The following is a 22918-nucleotide window of genomic DNA, read 5'->3' as shown; positions in this document are numbered from 1 at the left end:
CCCCCCTTGCCCCCGCTGGCCTTGGGGGGATGTGGGTCCTCCCCTGGAGATAATGGGATTCTGCCTCCCAAGAGATCCCCTGGTCTGCCCGGTCTGTGTGTCCTTCCCTCTCCCTGTCTCTGCGGGAGCTGTGTGCCTGGAGTGCTCTGGCGCTCGGGGGGGGGGGGTTGTGAGTGTGAGAGACATGGTACCTTGGGCTTACTGGTCCCTGTTGTGGTTCCTGAGGCCTTCATGTGTCAGTCCCTAACGGCATGGTGCGCCGTGGGCGCCGCCATCTTAGGTGTGGGCAATGGAATTTTTTTCCCCATAGACGTGCATGGGGCAGCCATTTTCCCTGCAGCTTCCTATTTTGCATGGGCATCCATCTTTGTGTAGCCCTGGTGCTATACTCAGCTGCGGGGATGTTGTTTGGCTGTATTCAAGCACAAGCTTAACATCTACCAACATCACCAGCAGCCCTGGTTACATGAACATTTTTATTTTTGCTGACCTCTGGCAACAAGTGGCCCCTTGTGTAGTCAACCACCTTTTTAAAGGTTCTTACTGACCCTTTTGGTAGGACACTGCTCCAATGGGCCAAACCTGGCTCCCTACATGGTGGTCTGGCTGCTCTGAACATCTGACCAATCCCTCCTGTTGTTGGTTTTAATTTACATGCAATGTGATGCTCTGGTTGAGCATTCCTTATGGATACTTCTTTACCCACTATCCTCTACCCCTGATAAAGAGGAAAAGTATTTGATCCCTCGAAACGCGTTGGTACATTTTCACTGTTTATACAGGAATCGGGTTCATTGTGCTCAACCGTTTCATTGTATCACTATTCGCATGTATATATTTATATATTTTTGTCTTTGATCTCTCAATAAACTTCACATTGTTTTTTACAAGTATTATTATTGTTGTCCTTCAAAGTCCCACCTCTTAGGGGGTTTTCTTGTTATTGTTTGCAATAATTGGGATGTGGGCACCCCTTCCATGTGTATATGTGGTAACACTCCCCCCTTACTGTGAGAATCTACTATCAACTGCCAGACTGGGCGACGAACTGGATAATCTAGATCCTTAGGGCCCCTCCCCTGTCAGGCCAGCGAGCGTGCGCAGACCACAGCTCCGCGCTAGGTCAGCCGCGACATAGCCCCACTGGACAGGTCTGGCCTACGAGTTAAACATCTCGCGAGGGCGCATACGAACTGGCTTCAGCCTGAGTCGCAGTGTTTCCTCCTGGCCGACAGCACCCACATTACGATGGAGCGATGTCCTGTCCGGAGTGGGGCCCATCCTGTTCCTGGTGTGGTAGGTAGCTGTCCCACCCCCCCCCCCCCAGCGGGTTCAGGGCCCCTCCATGGGATGGTCGGAACCCCCTGGTTCCCCTCCTTCCCTATAGTGTCTCCCCTCCCCCCAGCTAGGTGGTCTCTGTTTCCTTTGGCCCCCATCTGCTCACCCCCCCTCCCCCCGGGTGGACATACCTTTCTTAGGTAAATTGGGGTGCGATGATGGGGTTGGGTAAGGGGTAGCGCACCGCCAGTGCCCAAAACAATCGCTCCTTTAGGGGGATGGGGATGGGCCTGGTGGGGGTGCCTGTCCAGGCACCCCCACCAGGGAGCGGCGTATCACTGTGTGGGTCCGCCATTTTCTTGTAGCCTGGTTTGCTACTAATTGCCAGCCATGTATGTGTAGCCTCGGCAGCCATTTTCCTTTAGTTTTCCATTGAAAATAGCGGCTGCCATGTTTTTGGAGCTCAGATGGACGGCGATTCGGCCGTGGAAGTCCTCGGCCTCTAGTGCTAATAACAGACATTCCTCTTTCCGATCGCCGTGCCCTCCGCAGAAGCTTGCTGTGAGCTGTCCGGTGGTGGGGAGTGCCTGGTGCTCCCTCTCGCTCTTGCTGCTATACAGCGGTAGTGCTGTGCTGGGCCTTATGGTGCGGATAGCGTCATGGGGGTGTCCCTTACAGTGTGTTTTCCACTTGTGGTGCAGAATCCAGCCCCATTCATGGGTTCACTGAAACACGTTTCACCACCTAATCCACCCTGAGGATACGGGGCCCCACAACGGGCTGCACTGACGGCGGTCCTAGAGTCCTTTGAGTCCAAAGTGGGTTTGGTCCTGGGAAAACGGGCTACCAAAAAGCGCCCCCGCCTTCACCTGCTTTCTCTGTGTCTTAAGATCCAGGGTCTGAATCTGCCAGTGCGGATGCCAGTTACCCTTCGGGATCTACGTCCACACACCCCACGTGCTCAGATACTGAGGATGATTCCTCTGTTCCTGTAGTCGCACATGAAAAGGTGCTAGTGGATGCACTGATTATATCAGTACGGGAAACGTAACATTTGGAAGATGCGACTAATGCAGCATCAGAGGTGCGGGTCACCTTTGGCACCCACAGGTCCTCCAAAGCGGCAAGGGTGTTCCCCTTTTCTTCCTTCTTTGACGATATTGTCTCAAAACAGTGGGGGTCCCCAAAACGCACCTTTGCAATCCCAAAGTGTTTTGCAATAAGTCCCTCCTTAAAAAATGGACGGCACCTCCTGTAGTGGACTCTCTGGTTTCCAGGTTGAATAAAGCCACGGTAATACTGGTAGAAGAGTCTCTGGTCAATCTGATCCGGCTGATATTGGGTCAGAAACCTTGACCCGCCATGTGTTTACTGTGGCTGGGTCGGCACTTAAGCCGGTGTTTACCATCACCCCGGTGTCACAAGCTGTGACTGAATGGGCAAAAGTTTTATGCCGGGAGCTGGAGGAGAAACAGCTCCCTCCTGAGTTTGTGAAGCTGGCGAGTCAATTGGTACCAAGGGCTACAGTTAGTCTGTGAGGCTTCTGTGGATGCAGCTCCCTTGCTTTCCAGACTGTCTGTCTCTGTGGTGGTCCTACGGTGCATTATCTGGCTGAAATGCTGGTCCGCGGACCAGGCTTTTAGGAAGGCCTTGTCCGATCTTCCATTCGCGGGAGATCGCAAGTTTGGAGCGTCCTTGGATAATATCATCAAAGGCCTCGCAGGGGGAAAGAGTCTTCCTCAGGCTTCCAAGGGTAAGGAGTCCCATCGCAGACAGGGACCCTCCTTTTCTGGTCACAAGCGGCCTTTTTTTTTTTCCTCACGATCTCAGGACAAGGGATCAAAACCCTTCCGGGCCTCCATTGGGGGTTCCAAGAAGTCTTGGTCAGGCAAACCAAGATTGGGGTCTGCCAGGCCTGCGTACAAAAACCCCTCTGCATGAAGGGGAGCCCTCACACGTATCAGCGGTGGGGGACGCCTTCGCTGTTTTCCGTATCCGTGGACCCTCCTAATTCAGGACAAGTGGGTCCATGAAGTAGTTCAATCCAGCTACAAGATGGAATTTTGATCATACCCGCCGGCAAGGTTCTTTCCTTCCAACCCGCACTTATCCCCAGATCGATATGGGGCAGTGCAAGACTTGCTGTCTCAAGGAATGATTGTCCCGGCATTATCCGAGCGCTTTCAAGGTTTCTATTCAAACCTATTTACGGTTCCCAGGTGCGTCCAATTCTGGACCTCAAGGCGCTGAACTGCTTTGTGTGGGTACAAAAGTTTTAAAATGGAGTCCATTCGCACGGTGGTAGCATCCCTACATCAGGGGGACTTTCTCGCATCCACTTTCTTCCCCTGTACTGGACGGTTGTCACCACGGTTGCCAGCCTCTCCGGGTGGGGAGGCGTCCTCGGCATGGATTGTGCTCAAGGGTTCTTGACTCTGGAGTCCAGGCTACCAATCAATGTACTGGAGCTCCGAGCAATCAGGCTTTGGCTGGATCATTGGACAGTACGTCTCCAGGGATGTCCGGTAGGTATTCAATTGGACTGTGCCACGGCCGTGGCACATGTCAATCACCAAGGGGGCACGAGAAGTGTTCTGGTGGCTCGAGAACTAGCCGGCATTCTAAGATGGGCCGAACCGTTCATTCCAGCCCTCTCTGCTGTACACATTCCAGGGTAGGAAAATTGGCAGGCTGACTATCTGTCGATCTAGTCGACAGGCGTTGGACCAAGGCGAATGGTCACTTCATCCGGAGGTGTTCAGTCAGTTGTGTCTCCGGTCTGGGACTCCCAAGGTGGACCTGTTGTCCTCTCACCTCAACAGGAAAGTTCAGAGGTTTCTGGCAAGGTCCCGGGACCCTCTAGCCAACACCACAGATTCCCTAGACGCCCTATTGGCTCTCTTGAGTCATTATCGTCTGATATACGCCTTTCCTCCTCTCAAGCTTCTGACACGACTCCTGCGCAGGATCGAGGCAGAAGGGATTCCTGCCATTCTAGTGGCTCCAGACAGGCCTCACCGGTCTTTATATACCGATCTGGTACGGCTGGTCGCTGATGTTCCTTGGACACTCCCTCCCATCTGCTGTCTCAAGGACCGATCTTCCATCCTGCTTTACAGTTGCTGGCATTGATGGCCTGGCTATTGAAAGCCAGATGCTGAAGGATAGAGGGTTTTCTAATTCGGTCATTCCTATGCTTTTGAAAGCTAGGAAGTCTACTTCCAGGAAGATTTACCATCGTACTTGGAAGACATACATTGCGCGAGTCTTTTGGGGTTCACCCTCGCTCCTTTTCAGTGACTCAGGTCTTGGCTTTCTTCCAGCGACGGGTCGAGCAACGTTTTGCCTTGAGTACCATCAAGGGCCAGGTTTCAGCCTTGGCGATTTTCTTTCAACGTCCGTTGGCCTCAAACTCCTTGGTGCGTACTTTTTTCCAGGGAGTGAGACACTTGGCTCCCCTGATGCGGTCTCCATTGCTGCCTTGGGACCTTAATTTGGTGTTGTCAGTTCTTCAGAATCCTCACTTTGAAAATATTCGGGAGGTTACCCAGCTTATGTTTGTCCCAGAAGGTGGTCTTTTTTGGTGGCTCTCACTTAGGCACACAGGGTGTCTGAGCTGGCGGCCCTGTCTTGCCGTTCACCTTATCTAGTTGTTCACAGGAATAAGGTGGTTCTTCGACCATGTCAATCGTTCCTTCCAAAGGTCATCTCCGATTTTCATCTGAATGATGACATTGTGTTGCCTTCCCTCTGTCTAAGCCTAAGCATCCTAAGGAAGTTGCTTTGCGTTCCTTGGATGTGGTTCGGGCAATCAGGGTGTTCCTGGCAGCTACGGCGTTGTTTCGAAAGTCAGACTCACTGTTTGTCCTCACGGATGGACCTCACATAGGGCTGGCTGCCTCTGCTGCGACCATTTCTAGATGAATCAGGCAGACTGTGGTTAAGGCTTATTCTGTTAAGGGTCAGGTTCCTCCTTTCCCTTTCAGGGCGCACTCTACTCGGGCGCTTAGTGCCCCCTGAGCCTTACGTCATCAGGCGTCAGTGGTGCAAGTTTGCAAAGCGGCTACTTGGTCGTCTGTGCACATATTCACAAGGTTTTATGAAGTGGATGTGTTGGCATCTGCAGATGCTTCTTTTGGCCGCAACGTTTTGCAGGCTGCCGTTTCAGAGGATTTGTTCTTTGAGGGTGTTTTTTTTTAGGTGAGCTCCAGTTCTCAGTTGAGCTCCATGTTACCTGGTTGGCTATGTTTAGCCTTTGGGAAGTTTGTTTTCTGCTGTTCCCACCCCACTGCTTTGGGGCATCCCTACAGTCATGAAGATGAAGAGCTGTGTCCATAAATGAATGAAAGCGAAAATGGGATTTTTGACTTACCGTAAAATCTATTTCTCTGATGATCATTGACGGACACAGCACCCGCCCCTCTTTGGAGTTGGGTTGTTTTTCTTCTGACACTGCTTGTTACAAAAGGAAATACCTAAAGCAGAAAGTGTGAGTATACCACCAGGGACTGCCCCATAGATGTGCCTAAGCTTTTCTCTGCTTAGTGTTCTACTCCTGTAGGGGGCAGCATAACCCTACGGTCATCAAGATGAAGGGCTTTGTCTGTCAATGAACATCAGAGAAATGGATTTTATGCAGAGTTGTATAAAGTACTCTAAACCAATACTTGAGTAAAAGTACAAGTGCTCGATCAAAAAGTGACTTGAGTAGAAGTGGAAGTGCTCGATCAAAAAGTGACTTGAGTAGAAGTACTAAAGTATTCAACATTTTTTGTACTTAAGTATTGCAAGTAGTTTTTTTTTTAATTTTGCTACTCAAGTACTAAAAGTAAAAGTACTAGTAGTTTTGAAAAAAAAATTGCTACTCAAGTACTGAAAGTACAAGTACTGTGTTATGTAGTTATTAGAAAGAAGTCAAAAGTTTGAACATCATATTGTTTTTTATTATTTCAAATGCAGCTTTTATTTATGAACGCAGTAGCATTTATTTTCGTATGCGCTGATAATACACATGTTTTGAGCTTCATGAAACCTGCCATCTACTGTTCTGGCAGTGGTAATTTTTATAATAGTAATGAGTAACTATGCAGCACAAAAAAAAAAAATATCAGAGTAGAAGTATTGAAATCATTGAAAAAATGTAGTGAAGTAAAAGTGGAAGTAGGAGAAAAAAATTCTACTCAGTACAGATACCGCCTTTCGGTACTTAAGTACAGTAGTGAAGTAGTTCTACTTAGTTACTATACATTTCTGATTTTATGGTAAGTCAAAAAACACACTATTTATTTTCCTTGCACGTGTTTGGGTATTTCACCCAGCTAAGGGAACATTCACTTTACGAAGTGTATGTGGCTCCAGTCAGCCCTAGTTTTTAAAGGATAAACCCACCGTTAAGGAAATATTTATAAATGCACATCATTTTGCAAAGTATTGCACCTGCGATCAATGGATTTCGGGTGCAATGTCCGACTTCTGCAGACACGTCCTTCAACTTTCTTGTCTGTACCTCTGTACAGGCTTTCTGTCAGAAAGCTGGAGGAAGTGTAAGGCTTCATTCACACCTGATAGGGGGCGATTTCAAATCGCTGCAAAATGCGGGACGTGTTTACAATGCCGTTGCTTCTTAATGGCACGTCAATCGCACCACGATTTTGTCGCGCTTGAGGCTCAAAATGGCTTCTTTTGGGCAACAGCATTGCGTGTTGCGATTGCAGCACATTTTACTGTGCGACAATCGCGGCAAAATCGTGGCATGATTGGGGTGCCATTAGGAAGTAATGGCATCACAAACGCTTCGTGCATTTTGTAGCGTTTTGATTTTGCGGGCTGAATCGTGAAAATTCTGCCTGCAATCAGGTGTGAAGGAAGCCTTAATGAACTTCAAGGGCAATTATCAGTGCTGACGGGAGTTGTAGTTTCTTCATTCACAGAGTTCTGTAAATGAAGGATGCACCCACGCCGATTATTTAAAATGGGATAGTGGCCGCGTGGGAAATTATTCGCCACACGTTGTAAGGGCTCTTTCACACTGCCGTTACGTATGTCTGTATATCACCCCATCCGTTTGCGGGTGATATACGGACATAATGCATGTCAATGGGATAGCCGATTTGTGTCCTTTCAGTTCTGTTCCGTTTTTTGGAACGGAACCGAAACCCTATTTTTCTTCTGTTAAAAAAACGGAACGGATGCAAAATCGGATGTCAGCGGTGTCATCCGCTGACATCCGAAATCCCCATAGACATACATTATGTCCGTATATCATCCGCAAACGGATGGGATGATATGCGGACATACGGAGCGGATGACACAAGTGTCATCCGTGTCCGTGGAAAAAAAAAAAAAAGTGCCGCAGCGGAAGAAGAAATCGGAGCGGCCGTGTGAAAGAGCCCTAATGGGACTGGGTGAGGGGGTGTGCGGAGAACAAGCTGGAACATTTTACACCCTAAATACGGGTGTAAAATATTACGTATGTGAGCCTGGCCTGTAATGCCACAACCTCTGCTCACTGGGGTCTACTGACAGTTGTTGAGAACCATTAAGTTTTTGGACACACAGCTTTGTGCTCTTGTTTAGGCACTGTTAATAGGAAAAGTGTAGACATTGGAGTGTAGACTTGGCAAAACTGTGAAAAAGGATCCTTAAACACTTTAGATAATAAATCCCTTGGTTAAATGTTTTTCTTTCCTTACAAAAAGAATGATGCTGACACAGCTATTGGGTACTTCACTAAAAAAAAATGTTTATGAAGGACAGTGTGGTTTTGTTGTGGAACTTGAGTACTTCACAATTATCAATCTCATATAATACTTCCAGTGCATAGAACATGTTTTATGAGGCTTACATTTTTGGGTTAAAAGGGTCAACCCATTAAAAAAAAAAAAAAATACATTACATCAAAAATGATATACATTTTGCAATAGGCTACTTTAATTTTAAATCCTCAGTGTGTATTTATTTTTTCATTTTCTTTGGTGGACAATTCTTGTAAACCATGTACAAAAAATGTCTCGTGAGTGTATTGACAAAATAACTGTACACTCATTGTTTAGCTGGATGTTATAGATGTCTTATTTTAAACTTGTGCAGCGAATGCCACCTCTGGGTCATGGGGTAAATGTAATCATGTGCAGTCAGAGGTAAAACCAACTGTTAGCTGGGTCATTGCAACGTGCTGACGTCCTGACCATTGTGTGAAGACTAGACCAGAGATAGTACATTTTATTCTGCTATTTATTTTAGATTTTGATGGATCATCAGAATATGTCCGAACATGTCCTCTGCATGGTTCTCTATTTGATAGAGCTGGGGCTAGAAGACTCTCAGGAAGAGCCTGCTGACCAGGTAATGAAGTCGATTTAATTTGTTTCCTAATGTCTTTTTTCTGCATAATAACACTGGTTTGTTGTACGTTTCGGTGTTTACTTTGCACCTGCCCTTTTGATTTATCTTCCTTTTTTCCATTCAACTTTTTTGGCTGGTTCACTACTGATATCAGATGTGACTTGGGTTACACTGAATAGTGTGACAATGAAAATAACATTGCATCAAGTGTTGCCTGTTCACGTCAATGCAGGGAAGCTGCAATGCAACTTTGGGGGAAGTGTCCTGTGCTACTTCAATGGAAACACACCAAAATTGCATTGACATTGGTTTTCAATGTATTTTTGTATGTGATTTGTGCTGGCTGTTAGAAGCCAGCACCCGCCGGTGAGTCAACCCCCCCCCCCCCCCCTCCAAGCAAAGCACCCTTTTCCCATGTTGATAAGAACAAGGGCCTCCTCCTCATAAACCTGGCCCAGTGGTTGTGGGGTCCCAGTGGGTAGCGTATCGGAATCTGGAAGTCCTCTTTAACAAGGGGTGCCCCCAGATCCTGCCCCCTCGAATGAGTATAAGGTATATGGTACACCTACTCATTCACCAAAAAAAATGTCAAAAGCAGATAAAAAAACCTGACCCGATTTAAAACAAAAAAAAAAAAGTCCCCTGATTGTAAATCCATTGTCAATCACAATGTATGCCCGGCACCAGTCTTCTGAAAGTGAAAAAAAAAAGTCTGTCAAACACAACCACTCACATCTGACATCACCTGAAACGCCACCCCATGTCATAGGGGGTGAGGTCATCCACTGGTGAGGTCACCAGGTGACTCCAACACCTATGATGACACATGCCGGCCCTCGGAGACCTCAACCAATGACATGATAGGGGCAATCCACGATCATCGCTGTTAGGATACTGGCAGGTGCTGGCCCTTTAAAAACCGAGGACTCATCCTTGTTGCTCACAGCAGTAAGGGGTCATTGCTTGTTAGGATGCCAGCAGGTGCTGACTCCCTAACTAATGACTCATCCCTGCTGACTGACAGCCAGGATGAATCACAGTAGTTAAACGTGCATTAAAAAAAAGTATCAATGCACCGCAAGTTGCACTGCACTAGTGGGAATGTAGCTCAAAATCACACTGCACTAGTGTGAACCTAGCCTTCTATCCTCCCTTTGACTTAAGGCAGAGATTAAAGGAGGACTGCAGGCTATGGTATTTTTGTGGTATCTTTCAGGGTACTTATTTAAATATTGATATGTGATTGATTTTTAATACCTAATAATAATTTCTCTGTCGCTCATTGACAGACACAGCTCTGTATTTTCTTTGACCCGCGGGTTATGCTGCTCTTCCTAGGAGTAGGACACTAAGCAGAAAAAGGGGTTAACAAAGCTTAACTACGCCTAAGGGGCCGTCCCAAGAGGTATACTCCCACTTCCCTGCTCTAGGATCTCAGTTTTTTTCTGCCAAGTCAGTAGTAAGGATCTAGCTTCTTGCTGGGATCTCTGGTCCTGGCATTTTTTTTTCTTTTAAGCTGAATTTTCTTTTAATATTTTCTGTTACTGTGAGGACTACAATCAACTGCTGGACTGGGCGACGGACTGGATATCTTAGATCCTTACGGTTTTTCCAAACTGGCCAGTGAGCGCGTGCAGGCCTCAGCCCCGTGCTATGTTGGCCCGACATAGTCCCACTGGACGGGGACTGGCCTGCGAATGAAACACCTTGCAAGGACGCACACAACCTGGTCGTACCTCTAGTCCGCAACACCCCCCATTCCAAGATGGGAAGGTGGTCTGGCAGGAGTGGTGCCCAGCCAGTTCCAAGGTGTGGTAAGTAGTGTGGTCCCTTAGGGTGGACATGGGCCTCTCCTTGGGATGGTCAGACCCCCGGGTTTCCTTACATTCCCCCTAGCCCCTCTAACAGTCACAATGGTCTTTTGGCCCCTACTCCCCCCCCCCCCGGGTGAGGTAGGCGCTTGCTTTGCCACTTGCTCCTGTAAGGGGGGGGGGGTGAATGGATGTGGTTGTTGCTTACTGGGCTGTGTCTGCGGCCTACTCGCAGCTGACCGAGCTGGCTGTCCAGGCGACTAATCAAGCTGTCTGAGCTCCTAACCGAGCTGTCCCAGCTGATCAAGCTAACAGAGCTGCCGGCGGATCCGCAACTTACCTTGAAACTGTATTTTTTAGCTAAGTGAAGCAGCTATTATTGTATCTGCGTCACGGCGGGCCCCCTCTTCCCCTTTCTTGGGGGCTATGTCCTATTATGTCCTCTATGGAGGGCGACCCTTAGGTCCAATAGGTCGTCCTTTTGTGGACGTTTACCCGGCGTCTCCTTGCAGGACTATGGTCGGCGACCTCCCCTGCTTGTTATTTTCTCTGGGTGAGCTTAGCATATAGCGACTCTGCTTGGTCTGCATCCATGCACTTCGGGTGCTCTGATGGTGAGGATGATTCCTCTTTTACTGCTCATGCGCATGCAAGGGCGTTAGTGGATGCACTGATTGTATCGGTGCAGGAAAACTTTAAACATGGGGGATGCAGCTGCTGCGTCAGAGGCGCTGGTCCCCTTGGGGCCTGCAGATCCCCTAAAGGGGCAAGGTATTTCCCTTTTCCCGCCTACTATGACAAAATTGGCACGAGTCAATGGAGTTGTTCTAAATGCAATATGGCGGTATCCCTTGAAGAGTCTCTGTTGAATCCGTGGGTAGTCCCACCTGTGGCTCAGGCCTCCAGGCTGAATAATTCTGTCCTATTTCTGGTGGAGGAGTCTCCGGTTTTTAAAAGATCCTTTTGATGGGAGAACCAAGACTTTGGTCCGTCACATGTTTTGTGTGGCCTGTTCGGTCCTTAGGCCGGTGTTCACCGTAGCATGGTTTCCCGGACTTTCCCGAGTGGGCAAAGCTTTTGCGGCAGGTTCTGGAGGGGGAACAGATTCCTCCTGCTTTTGCAGAACTGGTAGACTAGTTGGTCCAGAGGTTACAGTTAGTCTGTGATGCCTCTCTGGATGCGGTTTCCTTAGTCTATGGGCTGTCTGTGACATCAATGATCCTTCTGCGCATTATATGGCTAAAATGCTGGTCTGCGGACCAGACTTTCCAGATGGCCTTATGTGATCTTCCCTTTGTGGGGAGTCGTCTGTTAAGAGTCTCCCTGGAAAGACCTCCTCCGGAGGTTCCATGAGGACCTGGTCTGGTATGCAGAGAGCGGGTCTTTCCAGTCCTGCAGACAAACACCCCTTCTGCCTGAAGGGGGGCTCTCACCCATATCTGGGGTGGGGGAGGATGTCTTTGTTCCCACACCCGTGGATCTCCCGGATTAAAGTCAAGTGGGTCCACGAGCTGATTCGGTCCGGCTACAAGATCAAATTTTCGATCTTCTCCTCCAGAGAGATTCTTTCCTTCCAACCTGCGTTTATCACCAGGCCGCCTGCGAGGTCTCTTCAGGGCGGTGCAAGACTTTCTAGTACAAAGGGTGATTGTTTCGGTCTCGGATCTCGGAAGGTTTGTTTCATGTTTGCAGGTCTCAGAAAGGAAAGCAAGGTTAGTCCAATCTTTGACCTCAAGCTCTGAACCGCTTCGTGCAGGTACAGATGTTTTGAATGGAGTCAATTCGTACAGTAGTGGCATCCCTACATCAGGGGGATCTTCTGGCCTCTGTCGATAGTAAGAACGTTTACCTTCATAATCTGATATACATTATGACAGTCATCTGTGCTTCCTCCGCTTGCTGTGGGCAAGAAGCATTATCAAGAGGTCTCACCTCAAGCCCTCTGGTTTTCGCAAGTATTGGCCCCGGTGTTGACTTTGTTGTGCCAGCGGGGAATTGCGATACTGGAGTACCTGGATGATCTTCTTCTGCGAGCAGTCTCTGACTGCTCTGAAGGACAACCTGGAGATAACTGTGGGGACTCTGCAGGAGTTAGGTTGGAAATTACATTTCCAGGTATTGGCTCCAGTTCTGTCCACCTAGTTGGACTATCTGGGTCTGTTCTGGTCTCAGCCTTCCATGGGACGAGTTTAAAAAATCTGACCACACGAGACCTCTGCAAAAAGATATTCTTGCCATGTAGGGCAAGAATCTTCAGTCTCTATGTAATCTGATCCAGTTGAGCCAGGGTATGAGAGGTTCCCTGATTCAGTGGCTTAGTTCTCCAGCGCCTTGACAGGGTAAATCTTCCTTCCCCTGTACTGGACGTTGGTCATCACGGATGCCAGCCTAATCGAGTGGGGTGGCGGTATTTTGGCACAGAACGTGTTTAGAGAGTCTGGACTCTGGAAGAATCCATACCGCCGATCGATATACTGGACATTTCCTCCGGAGGTTTCATCAGTTGTGTCTCAGATGGGGAACTCCCGAGGTGGTCCTGTTGGCCTCTTGTCTCAATAGGAAGGTGCTTGGGTTTGTGGCACAGTCTTCGGATCCTCTGGGTGGCTCCTTTTGGGTCCAGTATCATCTGATATAAGTCTTTCCTCTTCTAGAACTTATGCCAAGACTTCTGCGTAGGCTCGAGGCAGAAGGGATTATGGCCATCCTAGTGGCTCCAGACTGGCCTAGCCAGTCTTGGTACGCAGATCTGATACGGTTGGTCGCCGATGCTCCTTGGAGACTTCCTCTTAGAGGAGATCTGTTGGCTCAAGGGCCAATCTTCCATCTTGCTCTACAGTTGCTGGCTTTGCCGGCTTGGCTGTCTGAAGCCAGGTGTTGAAGGCTAGAGGGTTGTTTGAATCTGTGATTCCCACGCTGCTGTAAACTAGTAAATCTACTTCTAGGTAGATTTACCATCATGTTTGAAGTGCATACTTTGCGGATGTGAATCTCTTGGGGGTCACCCTTGCTTCTTTTTCGGTGACTCGGAGTTTGACTTTCCAACAACGAGGTGTGGAGCAGCGTCTGGCCTCTGGTACCACCAAGGGCCAGGTTTGGTCTTGTGGTTTTCTTTCATCATCCTTTGACTACGTTTTCAGTGGTTCCCACCTTTGATCGGGGGGTTCGCCACTTGGCTCCCCAGTGCGGTCTCAATTGCCCTCGTGGGATCTCCACTTGGTGCTGTCGGTTCTTCAGAAACTGCTGTTGGAAAATATTCACGAGAATCCTGTGCTTACATGTCCCAGAAGGTAGTCTTCTTTGTGGCTTTTTCTTCTGCACGTAGGGTGTTGGAGCTGGCAGCTTGTCTTGTCGTTCACCTTACTTGGGTGTTCACGGAGATAAAGTGGTGCTTCGGCTTTGCCAGTTTCTCCTTCCTAGAGTCGTTTCTGGTTTCCATTTACATAAAAGCCTAAGCACCCTAAAGAGCTTGCCTTACATTCTTTGAATGTGGCTCAGGCATTTGGGGTGTACCTGGTGACAAGTGAGTCATTCCAAAACTCGGATTCCCCATTTGTCCTTATGGATGGACCCTGTTAGGGGCGGGCCGCGTCTGCTGCGACCAGTTCCAGATGGATAGGCAGGCAGTGGTGCAGGCCTATTCTATTAAGGGTCAAGATCCTCCTTTTTCCCTGTTATGGTGCATTTTACATGGGCGCTTAGTGCCTCCTTGGGACTTCCGTCATCAAGCGTCAGTGGTGCATGTTTGCAAGGCGGCCACCTGGTCGTCTGTGCGCGTTTTCACAAGATTTTATCAGGTGGATGTGTTGGCATTTGCGGATGCCTCCTTTTGGCAACAAGGTTTTGCCAGCCACTGTTGGAGAGGATTAGTCCTCTGTGAGGGTGTACTTTTTTGTCAGGTGAGCTCCAGTTGTTACTGGTTGAGCTCCTGTTTTACCTGGTTGGCTACATTTAGCCTTTGGGAAGTATTTTTATTGCTGTGTTCTTCCCACCCCTCATGTTGACACTGCTTTGGGACGTCCCACGGGTCATAGAAGATATGGAGCTGTGTCTGTCAATGAACGAAAGGGAAAACTGGATTTTTGTCTTACCGTAAAATCCTTTTCTTTGATGTTCATTGACAGACACAGCACCCACCCCTCTGTGGAGTTGGGTTATATATTCTTCTGACACTGCTTGTTACCAAACTGAGATCCTAGAGCAGGAAGTGGGAGTATACCTCCTGGGACTGCCCCTTAGGTGTAGTTAAGCTTTGTTAACTTTTTATTAACCTCTTTTTCCACCTAGTTTCCTACTCCTAGGAAGAGCAGCATAACTCACGGATCAAAGAAGATATGGAGCTGTGTATGTCAATGAGCATCAGAGAAAAGGATTTTATGGTAAGACAAAGATCCAGTTTTTTTTCAATAAAGTGATTTTTTTGTACCCTATACCGTTGTTGGTTCTCCCTTACAACTACTTTACTGGAGATACCATAAGGGTTCCGTCCGGTGCTTTTTATTTTTTCCTTGCAGAGATTAAAGGAGGTTTGCAGGCTATGGAATTTTAGAAGGGAGTCAAATATGTGATTCTTGTCCGGATCCTGTGATTCACTTATGTAAATGTTCTGTGTCTAGAGCTTATCTCACAAGCAGCTCACTGTCCATTTTCTAACTATTCTATCCCCAACTTCTCAGGAGACCTCTATAGTAGAATTTCTTGTATGACGCACGATCAGCAGTTTAGCTTGTAGGGGTACATGAACAACATGTAATATTTAACTTGTGAATAAGAAAAGGGTCTGAATCATAATAAAGCTTAACTTGGACATTTTTTTTGTTGGAAATAGAAGGAAGAGTTAACATTCCTGCCATTAATTTTGCTTTCCAGACGTAGCCCCATTGGGGAGATTTTTCTTTACTCTCCTGTTCCTTGAAAGGCCCAGGCAGCCATAAAACATTCTCAGATGTTCCTGTTCAATGTTTTTATTAAGTAAAAAGGCAAGGAAAAGGAAGGACAACAATTTCCAAACATATACAGACGTTATAAAATAAGACCATGTAACCTAGTATGTTTGAATGCATAGTGAGACTACGAAACAAAGTAGAACTTTAGAAAGCCGGGAGGCCTCAAAACATTTTTTTTTTATTTAAGTCTTAAATGATTTTATGTAAAAAGCGCATAACAGTAACCTGTTGCCACTAAATTACATTGTAAATAGATTGAACAAGTAGAAGTGGGAGAAGGCAAAGGCAGCGTAGAGTGGTTATGGCAATGCATATGCCAGTAAAGAGGTTAGGGAACGCAATGTTGAGCTTTTGATGTGGACAAAGCAATGTGAGCAACTGTGATTGACAAAGAGGGTCACTGCACAAAAAACTTGGAGGATAAAGGCTGTAAAATAATTGAAGGTGTAGTTTTTTGGGGGAATTTTGAATCATCTGTATGTAGATGGTAGGGAATACCAAAAAAAATTTAGTAGAGGAGGAGGGACAAAAGGATAGAATAGGAAAAAGGAAAGTTGGAAAAGGGGTGGAGAGGGGGCAAGTCGGGGCGGGGGGAATCCATAGATCAGCCAGAGATGAGAGGCCTTAAAAGTATGTAGGTCAGATAAATGATTTTAAGATGTTCTATCCCCTTCACATGCAAATACTCACACAAGCTTACAACAGCTGTGCGTTTTAATTACTTCTTGTCCTTACTAGAAATCAGAGAGTCTCCATAATGCAGAGGGTGAGGTGGCACTCTCCAAATAAGGTCTTACCACTTTCCTCACTCTGTCCAAAGTATAAAAAAAACAAAACTTTGACTGGACTGGGGTTGGGCTATAACACACCTCACTGCTCCTGTAAAACCTCCTGCTGTGGTTATATTCTAGCAATAGAGAGGAGTCTGCGAAAGATTTGATCAGTGAGCATACCTTGCTGGGAAGAGGGGGGCATGGGCAGCTATCAGACGATATTGTCACACTTCCTAAATGGGCATAAATATACTTTGTTTTAACCTTTACGAAGCTGAATGCACTTAGTATGCGGTGTGTAGAACTACAGGATCTTGGAGATCTGTGATTGTTAGAGATCAATGTTTCTGGAATGCAGCAGTGGTGATATTACTTCTAGCTACTTTCCAATGTGGAACCTCTGTCCACTGGCTGTTTGACTTTCTCTTACCAGTTATTGAAATAAAATGTAATGAGCCAAAGATGTATAATTAACATTTTCTTTCCCCCTAATTGTATGTTCTCAGGATACTGCTGGGCCGGATCACTGCCATGACAGCTGGTTTCCAGGCAGCAATTTACTGTGCAATATGCGCCATGTTATAAATTATGTACGGGTGAGAGTACCAGACACTGCTCCAGAGGTGCGGAGAGACCCTCCAGCAAGTACTAGCTCAGATGGACACTCCTCCTCCTCTCAGGTACGTTTTTGTTCTGGTTTCATTGCCTGATCTGGTGTAATACATGGTGCAAAGTTATATGTTATTAACTAGTAGCCTTTTGGCTAATTATGAAATTATTGTTTCTTCTTGGTTAGTTCAGTTCCAGCAAATTTAAAATAATAAATTCTATACAGCACTTGGTTTCAATAAAGTGTCAGAAAATACATATGTAAGGAAATACATATGGGAGGAAAAGTGAGAGACTGCAGCGGTTTTCCTGTGTTATATGGAAGAAAACTTTCTGTTAAAGTACATAACTAAAGCCAAAACGTTTTTCTTGGATATAGTAAGGAGTGGGGGAATCATGTGGTGGCATTTTCTTGCCATCTGTGTCTTCATACTGGGGAAAGTTCTCTTCACTAGCTGTCCTGCGCACATAACCGCAACTGAGAGGGTAGTCCCTTCTTAGACTGTTGTCAGTGAAACAAGTGTCACTATTAGAATATTTCCACCTTTAGTCCTGTTATGGTGACAATTCAGAATTTTGAGTTTTCCTTAACTTTCTTTTCTGGGACAGTCCTCATGAAAACAGAGTGGACCTCCCTACTGGCAACAAAGACTGCAATAAAAGCCTGATAGGTTCTTACCTACTTTATTCCAAAAAAAAAAAAAAAAAAGAAGTTTAGTTTTAGAAACTCTTTAAATGTGCATGATACATGCTGACCCTTGACGGCCAGCCATGAGCAAGCCCAAGGAGCATACACATCTAAAAGAATGCTGAGAATGTTGTTTTTTCCATATAACACTTTATGCATTTGTGTCCTATATTTTGAAGCTGTTTCATGACAGAGGGAACTGCTGAATCTTTGATGATCCCAGAACGATTCTCAAAATACAAGAAAAAGAAAATGAAAGCTTCAAATGTGTTTGATTTGCTATGATAAAATGAAGGCCATTTACAGTGCCGTGGTCTGGCGTGTTTGCTTTGATGTTCATTGGATTAAAGCAGTCCATTTATTTAACGCATTATAGTGTTTTATGTTGCACTGCCCTGTGACTCAGGTGCTTCAGTGAGGTGCTTTTGGATGCCAATAAAAATGAATGGCAGCGCATTGCACCAATATGCTTTAGCGGGCCTCAACAGTTTAAATGGGCAGTAAAAGCTCCAAGGTATTTTTTGGGTGTAAGTAATCTTAGATCTCAAGTGAAATGTGCAAAAGGGGTTGAAACGGCGCTACCTAAAAAGTGATTGGGTGCTGGTTAAAGTGCAGTAGTGTGCAAAAGACCCTTACAAAAGGGAGTGACACCGGCAGGTTTTAAATTGTGAATTCTGATTTGTATTTTCAAAGGGTTAAAAAACCACACAATCCCTGTCAATAAACACAACCGATATATAATCTGTTCATGTATGGTGAGTGTTAACTGTAAATAATAATTGTGCCAACAAGTGAACAAATCTTATAGTGGGTTTATTCCAGTAAAGTGATACAGTGCAAAAACAATCAAATATATAATTTACAAATCCCTGGTGGTGAAATGGTGAATATATGTAATCAAAGTAAATCCTGAAGTGCTATATTCCTTAGAAGTATAGGTGCTGTATTACCCTCAGTGACCACTAGGTGTAGTATATACGACCTGTTCCAATGGAGTAGTCCCAAAAGAGGTAGATCGTGGGGTTCCTCTCTTGATCCAGCAAGGCACCGGCTGGTAATCTCACAAAAAGAAAGGATATCAACTCACGGTGAAGCTGCCTCGGATCAGTGTAGAGCAACGCCGGGAAGCTTCCGCGTTCCACGGCTTTTTTAATTTAATTTCTTTAAATCCTTCTATTCGGTTTTGTTTGCATTTCTAAATGGACTCTATTTATTGATTACTTCATCCAAGTGACCCCCTTGGATCTTACCTACTAACTCTCTTAATGCATAACAAAATAAGAATTTAGTCTATCATACCTTTTTTGTACACTATGGTCCTATCCGAACCTTCTCGTCCAACATCCTTCTCACCAATAAACATTAAAAATTCTTCCTTTTTAATTCCTCTCTCAATACAGAACTCCTCCGTTTTTAAACATATTTTTTATATATATTTTTTAACCTTCACTTGTGCAAGTTCTCTCCCCGTTATAACACATATAATATTCCATAATATGCACAACAGAGGCAATATATCTATGTACACCTACACCATGTGTGCCCTCACATAAAGAAGGAGCAATGTGACTATTGTTTAAACTCCGGGGAGATAGAAACTACAAGATGCGGAAAATAAAGATTTTTCCTTTTACTTTTTATTCCTGAAAAATCATTAGTCATAATTTTAAATTTTTTTCTTTTTTATAATAAACGGCTTTTTTGCTTCATTACCATCCAGATAAGATTTGTGTAGGTATCCGGTGAAAGCTGCTTTGTACATGATGTGAAATATAGCAGCCGCATGTAAATTATAAAACATGTCCGAATGCCGCGCGGAATCTTGTGTAGTGGGTAAGCAAGATGGCGCACGTCCGGCAGTTCAAAAGGAGCACCAAGATGGCCGCGGGAAGCCGTACGGTTGCTATGACATCGGCTGACTCTAAAGATTCCGGGAGTACGCTATGGTGACGCCGCTCCAGCAGACGTCCTCTGACGAAACGCGTAGGGCGGGTCCATTGCGTCATTGCGTCACTTCCGGTCTCGGACTTTGCAGCCGTGGAACGCGGAAGCTTCCCAGCGTTGCTCTACACTGATCCGAGGCAGCTTCACCGTGAGTTGATATCACTTTCTGTATTGGCATACCATTGCAAACTACTTCACGGGGTCCCCCTCTCCTTTCTTTTTGTGAGCTTACCAGCCGGTGCCTTGCTGGATCAAGAGAGGAACCCCACGATCTACCTCTTTTGGGACCACTCCATTGGAACAGGGCGTATATACTACACCTAGTGGTCACTGAGGGTAATACAGCACCTATACTTCTAAGGAATATAGCACTTCAGGATTTACTTTGATTACATATATTCACCATCTCACCACCAGGGATTTGTAAAATATATATTTGATTGTTTTTGCACTGTATCACTTTACTGGAATAAACCCACTATAAGATTTGTTCACTTGTTGGCACAATTATTATTTACAGTTAACACTCACCATACATGAACAGATTATATATCGGTTGTGTTTATTGACAGGGATTGTGTGGTTTTTTAACCCTTTGAAAATACAAATCAGAATTCACAATTTAAAACCTGCCGGTGTCACTCCCTTTTGTAAGGGTCTTTTGCACACTATTGCACTTTAACCAGCACCCGATCACTTTTTAGGTAGCGCCGTTTCAACCCCTTTTGCACATTTCACTTTATTCTTAACCCTTCGGGGTTTGGTTGTTGGCTGCTTACACCTATTTATCCACTCTTCACTGTTCCACCTCATACTCCATAGCGCTGGTCACCCTTGCCTTTTTCTCAATCTTAGATCTCACTATGGTATAGACATATCTCAAAATACCATTTGATCACATTAAATAAACTGCTTTATTCATTTGCCAGAGCACCAGAAGACCATCCACACTCCAGAGAGAGGTAGACGTGTGTGTGATAAATTATTACATGTGCTGCTGTGGTTTTGAAGTGCATCTTGAAAAGCTTTATGATGCTGCATGGTATATTCCTCTAACTTCCCAGGATAGAGCTTTTCTCTCAGAAGTGTTTGGTAGTATTGATGGTGTTTAGTGCTACTAACTCAATATGATGAATAATGCCTTCTCCTGGTTTATGAATATTGATGTAATCTGCACTAAAGTCATTATTTTTCCCCAGAACATAAAAATCTTTTCACTGCATATGCAATGCATTAGAGTAAGCAGTTTCTGGGATCTTATGGCATGCTTTATTTTATTAGAGCATCATGGTCAGACTTTATAGACATCCAGCAGTCTTAAAAATTTTAGCAGCATGAGCAAAGAAGTGATATCACTCTGATACACCCATGCAGCACACTTTTTATCTTTTTTCTTCTAAGGAATCCCATCATAAGTGTAGCTTGCAGGCTGCCATTACTTATTCTTCTTTCCAAAAAGATCAGCTTTTTCCCCTGCTTTCTGGCGTCAGTATTTTTGGGTCACTGATCCAAGTATGCGGATAAGGTGTTCTTGCTTTGGTTGTCCGTCGATGGTTCAAATTTCTTTCCTACAACTATGGGTTGCAGGAAAGAAATTGGCATGATTCCCCCATCAATACAGACAGTGCTGACAGGGAAATCCCTCCTGCCGAGCACCTGCCTTCTACCGGCAGGGAAATCAGTCCCCACTTGGAGAAGATGTTTATTGCTAGTGGCTGTAGCAGCTGCTAGCGATAATCGCAAGTGGATCTGGCAGGCTTGTTTTACCCAATTTGATCGATAGATAGACTTGGTGCATTCAGCCTGTCCACACACCGTTCCAATCTCGGCTGGTTCCTGCTAAGCCAGCTGAGATGCGAACCACCTATGGCCGGTCTTAAAGTGGTGTTCCAGCTGGGGGGGGAAAAAAAATGTCAGCAGCTACAAATACTGTAGCTGCTGACTTTTAATATACAGACACCTGCCCAGGGAGCCCCTGATGTTGGCTCCCCAGCCGATTTTCGGATCGGCTGCCAATTGCTGCCGCCACTATTCTATCAAAGGGAAACTGGCAGTGAAGCCTTTAGGCTTCACAGTCGGCTCTATACTGCACATGCACTTACTAATTGGCCCGTCGGCAGGGGAAGAAGGAGGGGGGTCGAACTTATAAAAACAGGTGCCCGTTCCCCCGCTCCCCCCTGAAAGGTGCCAAATGTGGCACTGGAGGAGGGGGGGGGGGATTTTTGGGTGTAACTACGCTTTCACACCTTTTTTTTTTTTTCTCCTCATCTGCATTCTCGTTCTGAGTCAGTGACACAAACTAAATTAAATAGCTGGCAGCGAAAAAGATTTTTAAAGGATTCTTTTTTTTTAAGAACTTAAACATAGCATACAGGTGCAGCTCAAAAAATTAGAATATCATCAAAAAGTTAATTTTATTTTAGTAATTAAATTCAAAAACTGAAACTAAGATATTCTATAGATTTGTTACACACAGAAGTGATACATTTCAAGCATTTGTTTTTTTTTTTAATTTTGATAATTATGGCTTCCAGCTAGTGAAAACCCACAATTCTGTATTTCAGGAAATTTAGAATATTACATAAGACTAATAAAAAAAGGAAAAAACTATTTTTAATACAGAAATGTTGGCTTAGTGAAAAATTTGTACAGTATAGTATGCACTTAATACTTGGTCAGGGCTCCTTTTGCATGAATTACTGCACCAATGCGGCATGGCATTGATGCAATTAGCCTGTGGTACTGTTGAGGTGTTATGGAAGCCCAGGTTGCTTTGATAGTGGCCTTCAGCTCATCTGCATTGTTGGGTCTGGGGTCTCTCCTCTTCCTCTTGACAATACACCAGAGTCTCTATGGGGTTTACATCGGGCAAGTTTGCTGGCCAATCGAGCATAGTGATACCATGATCATTAAACTGGGTATTGGTACTTTTAGCAGTATGAGCAGGTGCCAAGTCCTGCTGGAAAATGAAATCCGAATTTCCGTAAAACTAGTCAGCAGAGGGGAAGCATGAAGTGCTCTAGAATTTCCTGGTTGAGGGCTGCGCTGATTTTGGGCTTGATTAAAACACAGTGGACCTACACCATCAGATGACCTGGCTCCCCAAATCATCACTGACTGTGGAAACCTCAAACTGGACCTCATGCAACTTGGATTCTGTGCCTCTTCCTCCAGACTCTGGGACCTCGATTTCCAAATGAAATGCAAAATGTACTTTCATCTTAAAAGAGGATTTTGGACCAGTGAGCAACAGTCCAGTCCTTTTTTCTCCTTAGCCCAGGTAAGAGGGTTCTTACGTTGTCTCTGATTCAGGAGTGGCTTGACTCAAGGAATGTGACAGTTGTAGCCCATGTCCTGGATACGTCTGTGTGTGGTGGCTCTTGAAGTACTGACACCAGCCCTAGTCCACTCCTTGTGCATCTCCCCCAAATTCTTGAATGACCTTTGCTTCACAATCCTTTCAAGGCTGTGATTATCCCGGTTTCATGTGCACCTTTTTCTACCACACTTTTTCCTTCCACTAAACTT

The 22918-nt window shown here is 45.6% G+C and overlaps 1 protein-coding gene across 1 annotated transcript in view; it reads left to right on the top strand.

Moving 5' to 3' along the window:
- The window catches only part of UBR3 (ubiquitin protein ligase E3 component n-recognin 3), a 390465-nt gene that overhangs the window by 183790 nt on the left and 183757 nt on the right, over positions 1-22918 (top strand). Inside the window, exons 21-22 of the mRNA XM_082260312.1 lie at positions 8521-8622; positions 16656-16829. Of these exons, the coding sequence (XP_082116438.1) occupies positions 8521-8622; positions 16656-16829 (276 nt within the window). The remainder of the gene's footprint in view (positions 1-8520; positions 8623-16655; positions 16830-22918) is intronic.

The sequence above is a fragment of the Pelophylax lessonae genome (genome assembly GCF_965119305.1).
Source record: "Pelophylax lessonae genome assembly, chromosome: 6".
Lineage (NCBI taxonomy): Eukaryota > Metazoa > Chordata > Amphibia > Anura > Ranidae > Pelophylax > Pelophylax lessonae.
This window is presented reverse-complemented; position numbering and strand designations above follow the sequence as displayed.